At 22.3% G+C, this 24,606-nt stretch overlaps 1 protein-coding gene across 1 annotated transcript in view; it reads right to left on the bottom strand.

Moving 5' to 3' along the window:
- Positions 1-24,198, bottom strand: part of LOC127279513 (uncharacterized) — a 28,697-nt gene extending 4,499 nt beyond the window's left edge. Inside the window, exons 1-7 of the mRNA XM_051301909.1 lie at positions 23,931-24,198; positions 21,609-22,138; positions 20,791-21,096; positions 20,392-20,594; positions 19,864-20,150; positions 16,865-16,976; positions 10,791-11,095 (exon numbers count right to left, since the gene is read on the bottom strand). Coding sequence (XP_051157866.1) covers positions 10,791-11,095; positions 16,865-16,976; positions 19,864-20,150; positions 20,392-20,594; positions 20,791-21,096; positions 21,609-22,138; positions 23,931-24,012 — 1,825 coding nt within the window. The 5' untranslated portion in view covers positions 24,013-24,198. The remainder of the gene's footprint in view (positions 1-10,790; positions 11,096-16,864; positions 16,977-19,863; positions 20,151-20,391; positions 20,595-20,790; positions 21,097-21,608; positions 22,139-23,930) is intronic.
- Between the last annotated feature and the right edge of the window lie 408 nt (positions 24,199-24,606).

The raw sequence follows: 24,606 nt of genomic DNA, 5'->3' as shown, positions 1-24,606 counted from the left end.
GTTACTAATAATAATGATATAAAATACAGAAAGAAATTATTTTATAAACTCTCATAAAATGCTAATTTTTTTGTTTGTTTATTTGTTTTTATGTTTGTTTAGTCACGTGCATGACAGATGGCAGTACCAACAAAAAAAAAACCAAACTTAACCTTAATTTAGTGACGCAATTCAAACTTCAAGGTTCAAACCGTTAAAACTTCTCACAATAAGTTTATATTATACTATTTTTATTTATTAAATATTGTACTTTATATATTTCTTGCTGTGTGTAAGCATTGCTTTTGATAAAAAATATTTTCAAGATGGTACACATTTATAATGAGCAATATTTATATATACACTACTTTTGAAGAAATGTATACATAAAATGGAAAAAAGCAAATTCCCATATTTCAAAAATATATATGGAAATGATCAATTTCGAAAGGAAATTTTAGTTCGGATATATTTGGAGCCAATTCGAAATGAAAATTAAATTTCCTCGAGGGCATGGAATATCACGTCTATTTCGAAATTGACGTACTCAGAGATCAATATACAGGGACGAAGAATATTAGATTTCATTAATAAGGTAACGAGAGTAATTATGGTCAAGTTTTCGAAACTATAAATACGGAGGACAATGGGGTAAATATAACGTGGCACTTAATTTTCAATATACAGCTTCAAAAGAGCACTTATGTCGTCAAATAGTTTGCTGATGATGCATATATGGTCGTTGTAATACATTAGTTTTCTATTTGACGAGAAAATTATTTTTATCTTATATTTTAATTACCTTGAATTCAATTTTTTTTCTAAATATATTTTTAAAAAAGAACAAATTTTTCTGTTATTTAATATGGAGTATTATTTTCAAAAATTCTGCAAACAAAACAAACCTTTATGAAATTCCTCTTATATATTAAAAATGAAGATGACCTCAATGATTGTTATTTTAATCGAAAAGACCGCAATTATCACACAAAGATAGAGTTTATATTTATCATATATATTATTTATATGAAGCTTGTCATTTACATCAAGAGAAAAAATATTTTTGTCTCAAAGCTGAAGAAATATGTATTTATTTCAAATAAATTTTGTATATATGTATAGTTTTTTTTTTAGCTCAGAGACAAATATATTGTTATTTAATTCAAATAAATTATAAATGGTTTGAATAAAAAAAAAAAATTGTCTGATCGTATGCTAAAAAATACTTATATTTTTATGACAATTATTAAAATAGACATATAGGAAATTAAAACTTTCTTTTATATAGAAAAGTCTAAAAACTTGTAACAAGAATTTAACCTGTTTTGAATTATTTACATTCTTCAATAATTGATATTGAAAACCTGTTTGAAATCTACTTGTTCCTTCGGAAAATCATTATTTTTTCCGTAAATGTCAACTTTTGGTTTTTTTCCACATTAAAAAGATAGAACACATTACAATATGAATTTTATTATAAATTCAAATTTTATTATGCAAAATTATTTTTTGTTTTTTTTTACTCTCGATACATTAGATGTATTTAGATATGTATTTCTCAGTTTCCTGTTCCTTATTGTTTTTTTTTTTTTATATAAATTACAATTTTATTGGGAATACTTTGTTAAGAGGATAAAAAATGGAATATCGGAAAAGGATTATATATACTTCCTGGCTTATATTTTTATTATTTATCCATCAATCAGTAGAGAAAAAATTTATCCTTTATTGTTAGAAATATGCTTTATGTTTTTTTGTGCCACATATTATTGTAATATTTATTTATAATAATACTTGTCTCAAAGAAATATAACGGATTTATGTAGTTCGAGGAGAGATGCTTATACAATTATAATGATTTATTTAGAAATATTAAAATTTCCATTAAATTTCTAGACCGTAACGTAATAATTTTCCATTATGCCAATGTTATATGAAAGAAAAACCATTACCGTTATTAGGTTCTTCTTTTCATTTATTATATCTACAATATCATAAAAATTGTAATTATATTTATTAAAATCATTTTTATTTAGTTATGCATAATTCTTCTTTTCTGATAAAAAAAAATTGTATTTGAGTGATAAAAATCTTCGTCGAGAAATGATTAAATAATTAAAATAGTCAACAACAAATTATAATTAATATCAACAGATCAATGAGGAGAAATCGCAATGTTATGTAAGAATCGCAAATCCAGCGACAATCGATGGACTATAAAAAAAAGGTTCCCTCTCGTCATTAAAATCGTATTCTATTCACACATCATAAATTTGAAGATTAAAAATCTTTTATTAAAACCGGAAAACGCTCGTGAATATTCCAACACAATTCAAAAATTATCTCTATAAATGTGTTCCTGTCAAAAAAGGATGTATAGTCTAAATTTCCAACATTCAAGCAATAATTATACAAGCAGAGAATTTTAATTAATCAAAACAATTTGTTTAAATAAAAAAATTTAATTCTACACCTTTTTTCAAAATTTAAATATTTTTATTTTTTTTTAATTTTTTAGTATTTATAGCGTAATTTATTTTTTTGAGAATATAATACAATTGTTTCTTGTCTAGATAAAAATTTATTTAATAAATTATAATCAAAATTGATGTTGGTTTATTTTTTCGGCGTTTATTTATTGTCTAGTGAATATTATTTTTTTTTTTCTTCGAAAATAATATTTCAAACGTTAGGAAATGTCATTTGAATTAAGGACAAAAAAAATAATTTTTAAATTACAATTATATGAATGAGGTTTGTTTTTGTAAAATGGTGACATATTGCGACTCATTTGCACCTGTATTATCAAAGAAGGAAGTCAAATAATAATTATGAAGGATGCGGAGGTGCGCAATTTTTCTTTTTTTTTTTTTTTTTGAATAATTTGATTTTTATAAAATTTTACATAATTATATTCAAATCCTGTAACTTGAAATGAACTTCCTTTTAATTAAAAAAAAATTTCCAACTGACATTTTAATTTCCGTTTTGTTGATAAATGCTAAAAAAAATCGCAAAACGTGGCATAGAATTAAAAAAAAATTTATCGATGCAAATATTATTACATTTACATAAAAATAATTTTTTACTGCAAATATTTTAACATTTATATTATGAAATAAAGTAGTTAAAATGAGAAATTTTGATTTTTGAGAAGTCATTGTCAAATTTAATGACGTAACGCAAAAATATGCACAAAGTACGTCTATGTATGTTACACTCTTGTATTTATCTTATGTTCAGGATGCAAACAATTTTGTTTTATATTCGTATAATTTTCATTGTCGTTTTCAACAAGAATACTGCAAATTTTTTTTTTTTACGAACTTACTTCTATCGCTACATTATTGATATACTGTCGTAAAACATGCAAGGTCACCAGTTTTTCTTTAAGTTTTAAAAAGTCAATGAAACAAATAATTAAAAATGTCACTGTCAAGTTTTGTTTTGTTTTTTTCAGAATATATTTTAACAAAAGGAAATTTTTAAAATTATTTTTTTGAGAAATATTATAAAATATTATTTTTTTTATATACAGAAAGCGAAAATTATTATTTAAAGGTAAAAAAAATAAATACCTATATTTTACAACAAAAAATATTTTACAGTTTAGAAAATAGAAATGGTGAAAATTTATATAGAATTTATATAAAATATTCTTTATTTGAGAAAAAATTCTATAAAATAGAATTAAAAATTTTTGTCAAATAAAAAAGTAAAATTAATTAATTAGGGTCAGTTGGGGTAAATGGGGACAAAATCGCTATTTTTCACAAATTATATTATTTTCTTACTTTAAAAGGTAATATTTGCGGGTTTATATTTTTTTAAGTTGTTATTTACATTTCCAGAATTAATTTTATGCAGCAGAAAAAAATTTAGATAAGCTTTAAACGCATGAAACTGACTGTCCCCATTTACCCTAAAATTTGGAAAATTTCATAAAATTCGGGGTAAATGGGGACAGCTTGTCATTATTAACCAAATTGGTATGATTTTTAAGTCTGTTTTCTTTAAAATGCTCGACAAAATACTGAAACAGTTTGACTTTGATTTTCAAGTTTTTATGCATTGAGCGATAACTTTTTTTATCTTGCTGCCAATTGTCAAGATAAAAGCTTGGCAATACTCAAAACCTTTTGCAGGTGATCTGAGGTTAAAATATTGACGTTGAATTTAATTTTAAAACTGTAAATTAAGCTCCAAAACCTCTTGTCTCCATTTACCCCAACTGACCCTAATTTAAAATTTGTTAAACATTCTTTTCGAAATCTTATATCATTTATTTGCAGAATAGATGTAAAGGAACTGAGTGATGGAAAAAAGTATTAATATATGATTTGTTTTATTTAGATTACAAGTAGAACCGTATATTCTGAATCTCGTTTTCTATAATCACAGGTCACACGATAACTTAGTTCTCTCAGATTATATTAAAATTATTTTTTTAGTTATTGGAAATTTTCTGAAATCACTACTAATCGAAAAATGTGCCATTGAACTTGTTGAGATAATTTAAAAACGCGATTGAGAAACCAGGAGAAAAGTGTAAATTATCAATAATTCTATATTAATAATAATTGCTAATATTCCTTCTCTCTCTCACTCATTGTGTGAAAACTTAACTTTTTATATTAGAAAAATACTGAGAAAATATCGTTAGCATTGTTTTAATTACAAATAATTACAGATCATTTCGCAAACAATTAAATTCCAATTTATATATCATTCTTTTATTTATAATTTTTTTACCCATCTTCTCAGAACAATTATAAATTATTCTTTATTTTATACTTCTCCAAGGGATTTTTTTTCTAAATTAATTTTATAATATAATAACTAGACTATAATATATACTAGACCTAAATTATACTTTAATTTATAATTGATTATAATATTAAATAATTATAATTATCTAATTTATAATTATTAATTTAAAAATAAATTAATTAAACGATAAAATAATTAAAAAAAAATTAAATAATAATTATTTTATTATTAAAATGAATAATTATTGATTAATTAAATCAGAATTAATAATAAAAAAAATTAACCATAATTGAATTTTAAAAAATTAATTTTTTTTATTCTTCTAAAATGTTTAAATAACTGTCAAGAATAGATCAGTGAACTATAAAGAGGTTATTGAATTATTCTTTGACCTTTCTTATATAAAAATCAGTTTCCTGCCTTCACGCAATTTTTTTTCCTCTCTATAGTAGAAAAAGTACAAAATTTTCATTTGCTGTATATTTTAATCTATAAAATACCGTTTTTCATATATTTTTAGATTTTTTAATATTACACCAACTGGCGAGAGATGTTGATTATATATTATCATTTTTTTTTTTTTCAATAAAAACGGTAGGCGGTGACTTTAGTAGCGCAGATGATCCGTCATTATAACGGATTGTAACGTAATTGTTAGAAGGTATAGCGTTTTGTTTATCGCATCTCTATATATATAAAATATTGTATACTAAAATAAATTCTAAACTAATTTCTGCAAATGTATTATGATTTTGAAATTCCAGAAAATGAGAAAGATTATGGTATAATATTAATGTTATATTATGATAGTTATTTATTAATACCGATAATTCACTATCGAACATTGATAATTCACACTTATTAAGAAAAATATATGGAAAATGTTAAACTATCGATATTTCTAGAAATAAGATTAAACTTTTGCTGATAAAATTAAAAAAAAAAAAATTATAATAATTTTATATGATTATATTTCTCTTTCTAATCACTTTCTTCAGTTTTTTTTAATTCTGCATTTACTCTGATGAATTTTCCATAGGAAAATTTTAGATTACTTTATCATTGTCACTAAATAAAATTAGTTAACATTTTTACTAATTTATATTTAGAGAGTGGGCACTATTAATTTAAATTACCAATTATTATTTTATTTTTCTAGTGATTGAAAATAAATTATTTCGACAAGAACCAAAAATTAAATAAATAAACAAACTCTTTAAAATACAACAAATATAATAATTTAATGAAAAATTTCATTGATATTTAAAAAAATAATTATAGTAATTTTAGTAATTTTTTAAAATCGAGATTTATAATATAACGTTAAAAAATTATATATGTTTTAACAATATACCTGAAATGTTTACATGAATTAAATTTGTGGTCTCATATATTATATCAAAACGTATCACGTTGTGGAACATGTATACGTGAAATTTCTAAAAAAAGAATTCAATAAACAATTGGAGGTGTGTTTGAATGACGACTAATCGCTATACGGTCATTCAAGCAGCTAATCATGTAACTGAAAATAAACCTTGATTTTTTCAAAAATTATTGAAATTTTACATTAGTGATATATAAATAGAAAATTTAAATTATGTAAATCTTGTTATACAGTAAAAACATTTGAATAATAAAATATAAATAATTAATTTCAAATAGATATATGCAATTTGGAAAAAATTTAATGGTTTTTACAGCAATTTAAATTAATTTCTTATAAATTTGTTCTCTTACAAAATTTACATTGAGATTTTTGAACTACTTTCTTTTCGAAATAAAAGTTAAATATATATGGGATATTGTGTGAGATAATTCACACGTAATAAAACGTTTTTTTCACATCCACACCTTATTTGTCAATGATTGCTGAATTATCACTCTGAAAGATCAGCAATAATATATTTATTTGTTAAAGGCGCGAAAGCTTCCAAATTAATTTTCACATAAAACTATCAATATGGCTAATTTTAAAATTTTCACAATTTTTAATTTAGTATCACCATCATTGTATCATCTCACTCGAAGCATAAAAATCAATAATTAAAACTTTCTAGTTAAATATTTTATATTCCTTTGCACGTGCAATTATATAAAAACAACTTGTATAATTAAAAAAAAACAAATGTAAGACAAAATTCATAATTAAAATTTCCTTCTGAAATTGTATACATTTAAAATATTTATATATTGCATAAATTCTTTATATCATGAAATAAAAAAATTTTACTAAAAGAGTCATTCCATTATATTTCGAACAATGTCGTTGCCGACTAATTTTTAAAAATTATGATACTTTGCAGGAATGATCTTGAAGTTATAAAGATCACGAAATGAAAAGATTTTTACTAAAATTTTTATTATTTACTTTAAAATATGAATTTAAAGTGTACGAGGTGCTGAAAATTGACAGTTTTTCAGCCAGCAGAAAATATTCGAAAAAACCTATAATTTACCATAAAAGTGTGAAAATTATTATTGCAATTTATTAAGAATGACTAAATTTACTTTTATAAATTGATTTAAGCATTTAAAGATATGAAATAATAGGAAAAACATGATTTTCAATTTCATCTTAAAAATAACCTAATTTTGCTATTTTTATCGATTAATTATGAGAAAGGGTAAATATTAAATTAAAAAAAAACTTACCAAATATCAAGTCATTGCTATTAACTTTTAGATTTTCTTTGTACTTTTTAATTTTTCTCTTTATTTATATAAAAATTTTGAAAAAGAAAATTGCCACTTTGCTAATTTTTGCGATTTTTGAAACTGAATAACTTGTTTACAGTAAAACGGAAAAATATGGGATTTTGGGAGTATTTAAATATACACTAAATAAACACACTCCAAAAGTCTTGCGTTGGTTTTTGAGCTATTTTGTAAAATAAAGCAGATCGAAATTTCATTACTTTTGAGGCTATATTGACAATAATTTGTTCTTAACTTGAAGTTGGCTCGCAAGTGTCGTGTCTTGTAATAAATTCATATTTGTTTATATTAAATGACAACACTTGCGAGCCAACTTCAAGTTAAGAACAAATTATTGTCAATATAGCCTCAAAAGTAATGAAATTTCGATCCGCTTTATCTTACAAAATAGCTCAAAAACCAACGCAAGACTTTTGGAGTATGTTTATTTAGTGTATATTTAAATACTCCCAAAATCCCAGATTTTTCCGTTTTACTGTAAACAAGTTATTCAGTTTCAAAAATCGCAAAAATTAGCAAAGTGGCAATTTTCTTTTTCAAAATTTTTATATAAATAAAGAGAAAAATTAAAAAGTACAAAGAAAATCTGAAAGTTAATAGCAATGACTTGATATTTGGTAAGTTTTTTTTTAATTTAATATTTACCCTTTCTCATAATTAATCGATAAAAATAGCAAAATTAGGTTATTTTTAAGATGAAATTGAAAATCATGTTTTTCCTATTATTTCATATCTTTAAATGCTTAAATCAATTTATAAAAGTAAATTTAGTCATTCTTAATAAATTGCAATAATAATTTTCACACTTTTATGGTAAATTATAGGTTTTTTCGAATATTTTCTGCTATCTGAAAAAATGTCAATTTTCAGCACCTCGTACACTTTAAATTCATATTTTAAAGTAAATAATAAAAATTTTAGTAAAAATCTTTTCATTTCGTGATCTTTATAACTTCAAGATCATTCCTGCAAAGTATCATAATTTTTAAAAATTAGTCGGCAACGACATTGTTCGAAATATAATGGAATGACTCAAAAAATATTTTTAGATTGAATATAATAATGATTGCTATTGTTGTATAGCAATGGATCCAGTAATTTGGTCAATTGAATTACGTTTGAAACGAGAGAAGAGAAAAAGCATATATGTGTAGGAATTTGAATTGCAATTTATTCCTTTGACAACAAGTTCTCGCTTTTGTCAGAAGAAATAAAAAAATAAAGTATACACGATATAAAATATTTACCAAAATTTCACGAAATTATTCCACTTTTTTGTTATAATTTAATTTTAATTTTCTTATTTTCAAAAATTTGTTTAATTATCATTATACGATTATACGTATATGGAATCAGTCATTGCAAAAATACGTGATTATTTGAAACACATAAATTATTTACCTTCCTGTATATGACAATATTTCAATTTAATTACTATTAAAAATATTTTCAGGGTTTCTACAAATCATGGAAAATATGGAAATCATGGAAATGGCATGGAAATTCATTTTGGATCATGGAATCATGGAATTTCTGATCATATCATGCAAATTTTTCAATTCCATGATCTAAGACTCGAATTTACACGTTCGTTGAAAATGACCCATTTTCAGTATTTTAATTCGTCATAATTTATATTTATAGTGAGTTTTAAAGTATTATGGAAAAATCATGGAATTTCGCGAAGAGAAATTATTGTAGAAACTCTGATTTTATTTTGACAACAAAATATTTAGTTCGTCAATAATAAATTATGAGTTTAGTTGGTAGTCATTTTTAATAAATTACATTTATATCTATAGTTACTATAATTATTAGTAATAATTCAAAGAAAATTTTTGATTGATCTAATGAAACAAATTTTTATCCTTAAATAATTAATTACATATAATTAACAACTAATTCATTAATTTAACCAAATTTTACTTAATTTAATATAGATTGCACTGTTATAATATATTTGCGGTTGATTTTTTAACCAAACAATAAATTGAAACTTTTTTTTACTATAAAACATATAAAAATTATTTAACACATTTTATTTTGTTTGTACACGATTTACGTTTTGTAATTATAATTCACCGTAAAGAATGTAATTCTTTTTTTTTCTTTTTTCTTATAACGTCAAATGTAAAATCAAATACGTCGATAAATCTCTGTCACAATCTATTATAATATATTGAAACACAAAATGAGTATAATTAATTCACTGATTCTCTATCAAAGTTAAACGACCCTTATAAATTTTCTTGCTTAACATATTGGAAAAATAGATTTCCTTCCTCACTATACAGCATAATTAAAAAAAATTTAAGCAAAAAAAAATTGTATTTTATGAAAACTATTATATATAGCGAGTTTGAAATATTATATTTATATATACGTTTATTATTCTGTATGTATATCTATTAAGAAAGATAAGATCATAAAAATATGATCCATTTAAAGTACTTGATTAAACGTAAAAAAAATTTAAATCATTGACTAAATAAGGCATAAATTATTGTAAAACGTAGATATTATATCTAATTATAAAATTGTTATCACATTTTATACATAGGAGATATATAGGAAAATAAATTGAATTTGAAATTAAATTAAGCAATAATGAACCGTTTAACGAGGAATTTTAGAAAAAAATTTTTAGCCAAAAAAAGTTATAACAATTTTCTTGGTAGTTTTAATTAAATGAATAAAACAAAAATAGAAGAATTAAATTAACAATTTTGTGGTAATAAAGTTTACGATTAAATTTTATTATTTATATAGAAATTTTTAGTTTATTGATAATTTTAATTATACTGATACTATTAAATATTGGTAATTTCAATTATTGATAAGAGATATATATTAATATAATTAATGTTTTCAAAAATTAATTTTTATAATAAAAAATGATTGCATTCAAATAATTATATATAGACAATAATTATTATAATCAATGGTAGTTACAATTACAATCAATGATTGATTAGTTACAATTATTATTTGAATATGAATGCTAATACTCTCTAAATTTAAATTAGTTAAAAATAAGTACATTGAAAAAAAAAATTTATTTGATTCAAATAATTGGTTACTTGAATATTATCAAATAAATATTTACTTGAACCAAATAATTTTTATTCGAGTCAATTAAATGGTATTTGTTTGATGGTTATTTTAATTGTTAATGTAAAATTATTTTATAAAAATATTAAATAAAATTTTTAAAAATTATTATAAAATTTATATATATATTTTTTTATTATAAAATTTACAATAATATTTTTATATGCGATTAAGATTATTTTTGTAAAATTGTCTGTAATTTGTAAACTTACCAGTAGTGGCAGCAAGGTATTGAAGAAATTTTGAACCCTTTTCTGCCATTTCTGCTTGAAAATTATGATGATAACCTTTATTATAATTAACGCACTGGGACTCGTTGCTGGTATTGGTTTTATGAAAATTAGTGAGGGTGGTGGTAGGAAGGTGCACTGCCGAAGTCGAACTTACTGGTACAGGGCTGTAGACATACTCTTTATATTGCCCCTCTATTTCATCGTTACGATTGGTGGGGGTCATTACAACTTCACAAATACGCGGACCCTGTTGCTTATAGTTTTTTTTTTCACCGGCCTTGCCACTAGAAAATATCATAAAAAATTTGCCATCCAGTAAACATTTATTTTTTTTTACTCACAATCAAAAATATTAAAGTTCATTGAACTTTTCATTCATTAACATTTCTATCAATTTATCATATTTTTAATTCACAAAAACATTAATAAGTATACATTTAGAGAAATTTTTTATTCTTGTCAAATTCAGTATATTTGAATTAAATATAAATAAATTTGTCTTAAATAATTATTTATTTGTTTCTTCCTCTTTTTTATTTAATTTTATTTGAATCAATTAAATTTAATTCTGAGACAAATAAAAATTATTTAAGTTGTTGAAAATTATTAATTGTTTTTTGAAGTTTTTTCAAAACTAAAATAAATATATATATATATAATTGATTTGTTAATCAAATGATTATTATTTTATTTATATGAGGGGAACAAAGTCTATCCTATAATATATAGTCAACAAAATAATGAAAAGATAATATTTTCTCCATTTGGAAATATGGAGAAAATATAATTAAATCAAAACAAAATTTTAATTTTCCTATACATAATTCTTTTTACTATAAAAAAAGTTTTCCATTAAATTAATATTCGCAAATTTTTTTATTAAATAATTATTTTGATCAATTTTTTGGTAAAATTGATAGTTTCTTGAAATAAGAATAAACTATATAATTTTTCTCTCACTTATTATAAAAGCTTATGATAAATTTTTTATTTATTTATTTATTTATACATTACTGATAACAGAAAAATGTGTACGAAAGGTATTTAGTAAAAAAAATTATATCATATATAACGCCTTGATGACGATCATAATTATCGATAAATCATTATCGCAAAATAATTACGTTGATACGATGACGTATTTATATCTTTTGCCAATCCTCCAATTTTGCAATATTAAGCATAAATCAAAGGTTGAGTTCATGTACTGTAAGTATATTATATATAGGCGTTGGTAAATAAAATATTGTTATCTTCATTTTTTTTTTCAAATATCTTACAGTCTTAATTCGCGATGATAAATTTTCACGTTTTTTTTCTGTACGTAATAAAATTTTTTTCTTTTTTTCGAAAAAATTTCTATGACAGTTGTATTTTACAAAATTTTATCTTCACTTTCATGTTGGAAGATAAATTTCTTTTCAACATATATTTCCTAATTGTTTGTACGCAAATTTACACAATGTTGTCATTCATATTTCCCACATAATAAATTAAAGTTTTTCAATAGATGAAATTTATAGACTTGAAATTGTAAATATTGTCTATTAACAAATCTGTATATTTTTACTTTTCATATTTTTGTACTCTTCTTGTTATTTTTTAATCTTTTGATTAATGAAAATTATGTTTTTTTTTAGGTACGTTCCATTTTTAGTGCAGTATTTCAAATTCTAAAATTTTTGGTGAAAGAAGAATTTTTCCTACTTATTTTTTTTTTTTTTTTTTTTGCAGAAAAAAAATTAATTTTATCTCTGACAATATTTTATCTACTTAAAACTTAAAATTTCGTTCTCCTTAAAACCGACTTTTCTACTTAATAAAGTTGGTCTTGTCGAAAACTGACTTTTCTACTTAAAAAGGGAAATTTCGCTTTGCTATATAAGAGTCTTAATAGGAAAAAATGACATTTTTTTTTATTTAAAAAATATAGGTAAATATATTTGTCTTGTCAAATTTTTTTTTCCAATTATTTTTTTAGGAATATTTATATTTATTTATTTAATCACACTATGTAATATTTCTTATATATTCCAGTAGAATATTTTTCTTTTTTTCTAAAATGAGAAATCTGTTTATTTTACAATTTAAATTCAATTTTACAAAAATTTTGATTGTGTAATTTCTGTCAGTCCCGTGTATTTTTTTTTCAACAATTTTTTATTATAATTTGTATAATTAACGCCTTTCATATACTCTTGGAAGGTCAAGTTCAATATAACAAAATAGACTCGTTTTGTAATTTGTGTCATAATTATCGTGTACCAAATGTCTGATTTTCCTTTTTACTTGGCGCCTTGATATATATAATATCGCAGATATTTTTGCTTTTTTATACATATGATATGGAAATTATTCATTCATTGAGTAATATTAATACCACTTTCTTATAATATTTTATCTAGAAGTAGGCCATCGGACATGCCAAAAAAAAAAATTAAAATTGATAACTTTCGAACATATATATTAATATAATATATATTTCTTTCAAAAATTATCTAACGAATAAACGAAACTAATTTTCCATTTACCTACTCCATTTCATTAATTATTATAATTCAAAATACACTATCCAATTTTTTTAAAATTAATTTCAAAACAATTTTTCTTTTTTAATTTGGGGTTTCAAAAAATATTTATAATTTTTAGAAAAATTAAAAAAAATTCTTGAAACATAAATAATGGTAATATTTTGTAACATAATACTTTGTCATTTATTGAAACATTTGCAATTTATGTTTCCATAAAAATCCAATATCATTCTCCCCCTAGGAGTGATGGAACTAAATCTTTTTTTATTTTATCAGAGGGCCTAAAATAAAGTGAGTATGGAAGCATATAAGTTTTTTATCTTTCTATCTCCTAAGGCTTTTATATTTTTTTTCTGAAAGTTGTTCCATTTGCTCTTTTTTTATATCCTCCAAGAGCTTTTTTGTCATTTCTTGAAAAAATAGCATTTTTTTAATATAATTTTTGTATATGTCAAAAAAAAAATTACATTTTCGCTTTTTTGTAGTATTATTTAAATTTTAGTAATATTTGTTTATTTAATTATAGTTATAGCTATTTATTAAAATTTGAATATATTTATATTTATAATTTATTTAAATTGATAATAAAGTTATTTATTTTATTTAATTATATATAACTAAAAATATATTTATTATAATTATCATCTCATCGTAATAGGAATTATCAAAAAGAACAAAAAACATCATATTTGTTGGCAACAAGAGATATACATCTTTAAGAAAAAAAAAAAGTGTAAAAATGGAATTTTTTTTTATTCGTTTCATGTTTGTTTCTTTCCCACGAAATGACCTTCTTTTCTAACTAATTGTTCTGCAGTTATTCACTACTGTCTTTAATCATCTACTCGATCCGAATTTTTAATACCTCAACTTTATAACGTACTATCAAGAACACTCTGCATTTCATTATACACGCGCATTCTTACTCTTATTTATAAATTAAAAATTTAATTTGACAAAAATTAAATCATAATTATATATGATGATAATATTCACATAATGTGCAATATTTAAAATTAAAATTGAGAAAAAAAATGAATTCATTTCAGAGAAATTTGAAAATGTTTAATAATTAGAATAATTTATTAAATTATATTGTATTAAAAATTATATAAAATTCTTAATTATATTAAAATAAATTTTAAATTATTATTAATAAATCAATGATTTAAAAATTTTTTAAATTGTTTTTTTAAAGAAAATTTTTTTTTTTTTTTATTTTAGAGAAAACTTTTGTTATATAAAGTTAAAATAGATAAGGAAGACAAACTTTCTGAATTTTTTTTTTTTTTTTTGCAAATATAAATAAATTGAAGGGGGAACATAAGTTAATTTCATAGAAAAATGAATGAGTCAATAATACTTCTCTAGAATAAAACTAATTCTTATTAACAGACGTTACATATTATTTCTTTTCTTACCGGAACAAGCTTTTATACATTCTTATTCTATATCTATTGTAAATACAGTGAATAGTGACGATTTTTCTTTTCGCTAGTACTAATGGCAAATTCAATATTTATCAGTAAAATACATATTAGTAATATTTTTTACACTGAGAAAAATAACTTTATAATCTCTAAGTTAATTTTTTTTTAACTAATTCAATAAGAATAAAATGATTTAATATTTTTCGACTAACATAACAAGAATTGACAATCGGAAATTGACTGCGGATTGAAATAGAAAAATTATTCCGGAAATCAGAGTTTTAAAATTTTAAACAGAGATGCAAAAAAAGAATTTCAAAAATTGGAAATGTGTTCCCACAATGCATTTAAATAATTTACTCATTTTATTATAAATTCAATTGTGTTGAAATAAAATATTGACGTAAATCTATAAGAATTTATATTGATAAAAAATGTTGTTCTGGTCAAGAACTTTTATCAAAATAAATTAAAGTAATAATTAATTGAAAATAAGATTAGTAATTAAAGATATTAATCGCAGGGACAAAAAATGAACTATGATATTATTTTTTAAGTACATTTTATCAATAAACTGTTTTTATAGAAAGTTGTTAAATTTCAATAAAATGAATATTAATTATTTTCTACAATAATAATATTAATTAATATATATATATATAAATATTAATTAACAGTTGTTGTTTTTTCATTTCAGACCAATAATATAATATTAATGAAATAGAGTAAAAATGTAACCCAGGATATTGTTGACGACTTTTACCTTCCTTTTTTTCAATATTCCAATCGCGAATTAAAATAAGTTAATGAAGTGTTCTTCATATATATGTATATAAACGTCACAGAGTGAAATAAATAAAAATTTTAAATTAGTCACTTAATATAATCTTTTTATATATACAGTTCACGTATATTTTATTTTCCTATGAATTCCTTTATCTCAAGGTGAAAAAAAAGGAAAATAAAAATTTTTCATGATATAGAATATTAAAAAAAAAGTTTATTTATTAGGATTAAAAAAACGTCTTTATGTGGAATATGAAACATTTTTTTATCACTCATTTTATTTAATTTTTAAAATTATAATTTTCAATTAGTCACCTTGGAAAAATTAGTTCTTCTATAAAAAAGTCAAAATTTCAGTAATATCTCTTTTTCACTTTTGGATTTAATAAAATCGCGATTGTAATTTGATCAGGGTTACTTTGACAATAGCTTGAGAGGACGCATTACCTGATGGAAAAGTCGTTCATCCATTTAAAAAGCACTCATCTCAGTTTTACGTCACTAAAGATAATCAACCTCTTAATTTGTTTGCGTTCTCTTTAGATCCGCACGTGACAATCAATAACGATGCACAATAATTTTAATAACATATTATTATAACTTCCAAAAAAAAAATCAGTATATTTATAAGAAAATTCATCAGACAATATTTAGTCAAATTTTGAGACGCTTCAATAAAAATTCATTAAGTTAGAATTTTATTAGATATAATATTCTTTTAGTCGAATTTTTTTTTAAATTCTAATCAGAATTTTAATTTAGCAAAATACTCATTTTGAAAATTTGATTAAATTAAAATTCTTCTAAAACAAAAAAGTTGGTTAAAGAAAAATTTTTTAAAATGAAAATTCTGCTAAATAAACATTTGAGTTAATTTAAATTTAATTATTGAACACGAAAAATGAAAATGCAACTAAAAGAAAATTCTATCTAATAAAAATCCTTTTAAATGCAAATTTTAACTTCAGAGTGTATTTTGCATCTGTTCGAATTAATTTATGAATTTCTCTCCATTATCATGTAAAATTTATATAAAATTTGTATTAAAATATACGTTCTGAAATTTGTTTAATATTTGAAAAAATTTAAGAATTTAAATTTTTAAGGGCCAGTTTCATCAACTCCGGTTAAAAGTTAATCAGCGATTAAATCCCTAACCGACCAATCATGAGCGGTTAAATTGGCTTTAATCGCTGATTAACTTTTAACCATAGTTGGTGAAACCGGCCCTAAGTATATGAAATTCATAAAAAAAAACAAAGTTTATAATTATTAATATTAATAGAAAATAATAAGACATAATTACCAACACAAATTTACGTGGTTATAATCACTGTAACTTAATATCAAGAATAAAATTGTCAAACTAATTCGCAAAATGATTATAACCGACGTTTTTATTAACTTCATATCAGTTGCTAATCCAGGGGGGGCACAAATATTTGGCCACCTTCCCAAAAGCTTCATATAAATTTTATGAGAGACAAAGAGATAACATTATATCTGGATTCAATTTTTGTTAATATCAACCACCCCCCCCCCCTCTTCTAAAAAAATCTTGTCTGAATCCGCTCCTGTTTTATATATTAATAAAGTGTTAACCCAATTTTTTTTTCTGTTTTATTACTTATCAAAAAATTTACCTGTGTATTTTCACACAGTTACTCTATTAATATTTCATCATCCGCGATAAAAAAAAGAATTTCACATAATCTTGATTTCTATTATTTATTATTCTGATTACCTAATTTTTAATAATTATTGATGTCAATAAATGTAATTATTTTTCATTAAGATATTTGTAACAATTCGAATTTTTGAAATATTTTTTTTTAATACTTTAAATTTCTTTTAGTTAATTAAATTTTTTCAAACATTTTTTTTTTTTGCATAATTGCTTTTTTTAATTTTTGTCGACTATTTCCTGGAACGGAAGTAACAACACATATATAATAATTTGTAAAAACAAGAAGTCAACAATATCTATCATCTCATAAACATATATACGTATATTGTTATGTAAAAATAAATGTTAAACACAATTATTCACTTAAAAAAGTGTTTTACTAATTTGCAGTTATTTTTAAAATAAAAACAATAAGAAAAATCGGAATACTGATAAATATTAAGAAATTGTTAAAAAAGAAAATTAAAAAGGGTTAAAATTTTTTTATAAAAATATTTTCTAATCTTAGCAAAATTTTGAAGAATTAAAATTATTTTCGCAGTTGAATAAATTATGCATTTAAACTGCGCAGTGTTGGAATATAATTCAAACATTAAATTTATATAAATTGTAATTAATTATCGATAGATAAGTGTAAAGTAAACATTGTTAATGGAAAGGTGAATTCTTTATAATCACCTTGCATCTTAGAAAAACTTCTTATCATTTGCTCTAGACCTGATTTATTACTAATAAGTCAATGATACACCGAAAAAAAAATTCTCTTGTTTCAAGAGGATTCCTCTTATTTCAATGCATATTTTCCTCTAGTATATGCTGCAAAAGGATGTCCTCTAGGTTTAAGAGGATTGTCCTCTATGTAAAATTATTTCTCTTAATTTAAGAGGATACTCTTATTTTAAGAGGAAAATATCATCTTAAAAAGAATTCTGAAATAATAAAAATGCAATCATCTAATTTGTATGTCATAGATATAATCTATAAAATTAAAAGGAATAAAATTTGTTATTCCATGATTTACATCTATTTGAGTATAAATAAATTGAAATTGATTTTAATTTTTTGGAATAAATCAACTAAATCTATTTTTAATAATATTTTTATGCAAAAAACAAATAATTCATTAAATTTGAAAATTTATTTTAAATAAATTTTCAAATAAAATGAAACTAAATAAAAATCGTAATAAAATAAATTTTTAAATAGCATAACCTCAAAATTATTTAAATTTTCTTAAAAATTACTTTAAAAAATTTCTTTTACCTTCAAAAATAGGCACGTATTGTGTAAGTTGCAACTCTATCAAGATATTTAAAAGTTTATTATCCATTTTGGTTTATTCACATTTTTTCACACAGAAACTAAAACTTTTTCACGCATGATATGCGATTTATGACGCGACGTAAATGATATGACGCAATCATATTTGCGCATGAGCGACTTTCAATGGGAAATCCTCTTAGAATTTAGAGGAATATTCTTAAACATAGAAGATTATTCTAAATTCTAAGAGCATTATTTTTATTCTAAAAAGATTATTCTGAATATAAGAGGAATGCTCTAGAATAGTCCTTTTGTTTCGATCCTCTTGAAATTAGAGGAAAATATTCTCATTTAAAGAGTAATACTCTTGTTTTAAGAATAAAATTCAAGAGGATTCTGTAAGAGGAATTTTCCTCTGAATACAAGAATATTTTTTTTTCGGTGTATATATATACAAAGTAATTTTTACAATTTTGAAAGAGTAATATTTCTATAATAAATTATTTTCAAGTAATTAATTTAATTTATTTTAATTTAATTAATTTTAAGTAATTATTTTTCGTATTACTTCCTAATTGAAAATCGTTGACAACTTAATTTATTATTCCCACTTCAGGAAAAAGTATATATATATATATAAGTTCATAAATTAAAATTCTAAAAATACACATTATTTATTGCTAATTTTTATACAAAATTATCTGACAAACTTGAAATTAATTTCATTTTTTTATTAATTATTAATTTTATTATTAATTATTGGTAAATTTTCTATATTACAAATTTTTTTAAATTATTGTTTATTATCGAAATAATCGTATAACGATTCGTGAGTAATTTATGATATTTTTAAAAATAATTTTCGAGATTTTTCATTAATGAATTATTATATTATAAATAATAAAAATGAATACTCGCATATACTCATTATACAAAAATTAAATTCTGTACATATTACAAAATTATTATACATTACACACACACAAATATAATCGCATTGAGTCAAATTGTAAATAAAACTGATAAAACGATAAATATCGGTAGCTTTTGTTATCGCAAGGATATTTGTTTTAAAATCACTTAAAAGTTCATTACAAGGTATTAACTGCAGAGAGAATACCAGGATTTTCTAGATATGGATTTTTTAAATTCAAAAGTACAAAAAAAAAAAATTGCAAAAAAGTCACACAAACATTTTTCTATATAATAATGACATAAACAATGAGAGATGAAAAATTCTTAATTTTTTCCTTAAATTTATATATTCAAGAAATAAATTTTCAGCTAACTTATAATAATTAATTAATAATTAATATTAATTTAATTTATTCCTATATTATATTATTAAAACTAACATGCAGGCCTTGTTCTTTTAATACCGTTTAATTCATTTTGAATAGTTTCAGTGCTTTTGCCTTTTGTTTCAGGAATGAAGAATAGAGTAAAGATTGTCGCAAAAATCATGACGCCAGCAAATATCCAGAAAGTCGTTGCTGATCCTAATGCTTTGCTCATATCGGAAAATGTCCTAGTTACCAAAAATACTAAAAACCAATTGACCATAACAGCTAAACTGGTGGCTATTCCTTTTAATTCAACAGTGTATAATTCACCCATTAACATCCACGAAATTGGTCCCAATCTTTAAAGAAAAATGTCAATTTTTCTAATTAAGAATATAAAAATATTCATTAAATAATTACATATTAGAAAATTTTTTTGTGTATTGCTACCAATTTGGTACTATTAAATCAGTATAGTACTTTTGGTATCATTATATTCTTTTGCTAAATTACTTTACCACAGTTTTTGTAGTAAAAAAAATTAAATCAATTATTAATCGAAAATGATTTTTATCCAGTAGAAAAATTTTTGAAACTCACCCTACTGAGAAAGCAATCATGAAAATGACTAATGAAGAGAGTGGAATCCATCCCAAGGTGCTGACATCCCTTCCTTCATCTTTCAAAAAGAAATAAACTCCAATTGCTATTAAACTCAATCCACATCCTGCACAAGAAATCATCAAAAGTGGTTTTCTTCCAGCCTTGTCTACAATGCCAGCCGCTACTCCAGCCATTATCATCTGGAATTTTTTTTTTTAAATTATCAACATATTTTTTAAACGATATTGATTAGTAATTGCAAATAATTATTTTACATAATAATTATAAATTACTTCATCAATTCAATTCAATTTTTAATTAAATTCGAAATCTATTTTTGAAATTAACTGTTCATAATGATTAATATTAAAAAAAAAAATAAAATTAATTAATAACCTGCACTAGTGCAACTAAAATTGATGCTAAACCCGAATCCATGTCACTTCCTGCATCGCTAAAAATTTGACTTGTATAGAAAATGACGGCATTAATTCCAGACAATTGCTGAAAGATCATCACAGCTAAACAAGCCAATGTGGCTTTTCTTGCTGCAACACTGCCAATCAAATCAAATATTGAGCTTCTTCTTGAAGAGGAGTCTTCAACTTCTCTTTGTATACTATTTAACTCGGCACTCTGGTCATAAACGTCTCCTCTTAAAATAGTCATAGCAATTGTTGCTTCTGGATTTCTACTCTTACCCTATTTAAACAAAAATTAAGCATTAATTCGTTTTTCAAAAAAAAAAAATTCAATCATTTTTATTTTAGCATGCTATAACAAATTACAATTTTTCTACTATCATTATGTGTAAATAAAAATTAAGCAATAATTCGTTTTTCAAAATAAATAATTTTTTTTCTATTTTACAAAATTACAAAATTAAGTAATTCTTATTATAATCATGGTACAAAAAGTAATTTTTAACCAAATTGTGATAAAGTTTTTTTTTACTATTCTGGTTCCAAAGTACTATGATACCAAAAGTAACTTGATAAATCTATCATGTGGTAACAAATTAATTTGAATAACAAAATTATTTTTGTTGGGACAAAAAATTTTGTTATATGGTACTAATTTACTTTTGAATTTTTGATAAAGAATTTACAAAATTTTAAATACAACATCAAAAGTAAAAATACTTCTTTGAATATTGTTATTGAAGGAAAATAATTAAAGTGAAAAAAAATTTTTTTTATTAATTAAAAACCTACCACCAACCAAACGGGTGACTCTGGCATCCAAAAGAAACATGCGAGAAAGACAATCTCCACCATTCCACAAATAATTGTAAATCCCATGTAAGATAATAGTGTTCCAAAGAGAAATGAAAATACAATGCCGGCAGTTAAAAATAGTTGAAAAATTGATCCTAATGTACCGCGAGCCGATGCTTCGGCAATTTCAGAAATGTACGTCGGTACCAAAACACAAGCAGCACCAACTCCAATGCCAGCAATAAATCTGGCAATACAAAGAATAATTGCCGAGTTTGCAAAAAGAATAATCGTCCATGACAAAAGAAATGGTGCTGCCAAGGAAAGAATTGATTTTTTTCGTCCTATAATATCGGCAATTTTTCCCGCTGGAAAAGCACCGACAATTGCTCCAATTGCAAGTAAAGAGCCAATCCACGATTCTTCTGATGTTGTTAATTTTAGAAATGAATCATCTTTTTTTAACATATCAAAAACTGGTGACGACCATGCCAATACGGTGCCAACGCCAAGAGCCAAAATTGAAGCTGGAATTTTAATTTTTTTGTTTTTTAAAGACAATATCAGAAAATTTTGAAATTTTTTGATTTTTTATAAAATTAGTTTGTAAATTATATCAATTTAATATTTTTAAAATATAATTTTAAATGAAATATTTATTTTTTTTTTATAAAAATAATCGTACAAAAGTAGTAGAAAAATAAAAATTTACAAAAGAAAAGAAAATACTAAAATTAAATCTAAATGCCTGCACTACTCTGTTATTACACTGAAAGACTTTTTGTTTGAAAAATTAATATGATTTGTTTGAAAATGAGGATAATTCTGTTTTTATGCGATTTAGTCGTATGAAATGTAACAATTTTCAACCAAATAATACTGAATGTTAATATGACCATACTAATTTTCGGTATGATTTGTCTTAAACACGATTCATACGATTAAATCGCATAAAAACAGAATTATCCTCATTTTCAAACAAATCATATTAATTTTTCAAACGAAAAGTCTTTCAGTGTATTATTATAAATAATTTAACTTATTTATAAAATAAATAAATTTATTTAATTGGGGCTTATCCCGTTATTCAATAAATAAATAATTTAGAGAAAAGTTATTATCTCAGGTTACTTATAATTTAACGTAACTTATGATTTAATTTTATTTGAATATTAATTTATTGATGTAGTTTTAAAAATTTATAACTTTGAACAAAAATTCAATATTTCAATATTAAAACATTATCTTTTTTTAAAAAAAAAAAAACCAAATCGAAAATCAATTTTTGTTTAATTAAAATATCTCGATTGGTAAATTCAATAATTGAATTTTTATTATTTTTATTACATTTTAATTATCGTGTTTTTATATTTAATTTCTAGTACTGCTAAGGATAAACTCAAGTATATGAGGAAGATAGACAGTAATTATATATATAGATTATTGTTACACAATTAGTAGATAAATGATTTCTTTCACTGTTTTGTTTTTAGTTTATGAAAAAAAAAGAATTTCAAAGTCACTGACAATAAACAATTTTAATAATTTTTTTAATTCACAATAAATCCTTCAAAGAGTTAATATATATCTTATTTTCATGTCAAGATAATTAAAATTTTGAACCAATCTCTAATATAATTGATTAAATTTTAATTAAAAAATTTTCATTTTTTAAAATAAATAAAATTACACTTTTTAATAAATAAGATACTTATTATAATTATTGCTGCAGTAATTAGAATAAATTCACAGTGATTCACTACACTTTAAACATTCTGGAAAAACTTTCTCAAAATAATTACATTTTTATACAAATATAACAAAGAATTTGGAATGACAAAAATAAAGAGATCTCAAAATTAAGTCAAAATGCATTTCTATACTTTTTGCAACAAAATAATGAAAAATTATCATAAAATTTGAGTTAAATTAATAAAAAAGACATTATTATTATTATTTAAATTATAAAATTTTTATTATACAAATATTACACAAGAAATTAGAAACATTTACAAATTTATTTATTAATTTTATTATTATAATATATTATAATTTGTTTTTATAGATTTTTTATTTCTCCATTGTGTACTTTTTACAAAGTTTTAGAATTTTTTCTTTCCCACTAGTTAATTTGTTTTTATAAAAAATTATTATATCTTTTATATTTTTCTTTTTTAAAAAAAAAAAAATTATTAAAAAAATTTTTAACAATTTTAATTATTATTTGTTTATAATAAATTGAAAATTAAATTATTTTAAACAAAAATAAAGAACAATAAAAAAAAATAAATGAAAAACTTTATTAAGTTTGAAAATTACCAGCGGATGCAGCGAGATATTGCCAAAGTTTCTTTCCATCCTGTTTGACTGGAACATTACTAAGAATTCCAGTCCCTTCCATTACTGCTATTAATATTTTATAAAATTGGAAAATTATTTTTGTCTTAAATGTATTCTAACATTTATTATTAATCAAATGAAATTGTAAGGAAATAATTTTTTTTACTTCTTTCTTTGAAGGTACGACAAGTGGAAAGAGAATGACCATAAGAACTAGAAGAAATCGTTGACTGCACTAATTACTATGGAACCATCGTTTTATTATCTTAGAGACATTATCTCTAATCTTCAACTTATCTACGCTAATTGAAAAAATCAAGTTATATGATAACAAAGAATCAATAGTAATTCCCTATATATATACACATACCTACAATTTAATCCACACCCTTTTCTAAAGAAATTTTTACGATAATAGAGTTATTCACTAAGTGAAGAATAGTAACTCACATGAATTCACCATTAATTTGATGAATCAAAAAAAAATTTTCTAGGATACTCATTTAATTTAATTTTCTATTAGTTGAAAAAAAATTTCAAGAGTTTTGAAACTAATTTTTATTTATTTAAACATTTAAGCAATTTTTAAATTCTCAAATTAATTATTTTACATAAATATTATTTATTTGAAAAAATTCAAAAATTATTTTTTAAA

The sequence above is a fragment of the Leptopilina boulardi genome, unplaced genomic scaffold (genome assembly GCF_019393585.1).
Source record: "Leptopilina boulardi isolate dan_hultmark-lab unplaced genomic scaffold, ZJU_Lbou_2.1 LbouV2_216, whole genome shotgun sequence".
Lineage (NCBI taxonomy): Eukaryota > Metazoa > Arthropoda > Insecta > Hymenoptera > Figitidae > Leptopilina > Leptopilina boulardi.
Note: the sequence above shows the minus strand (reverse complement) of the source record. Positions and strands in the feature narration are given on the sequence as shown.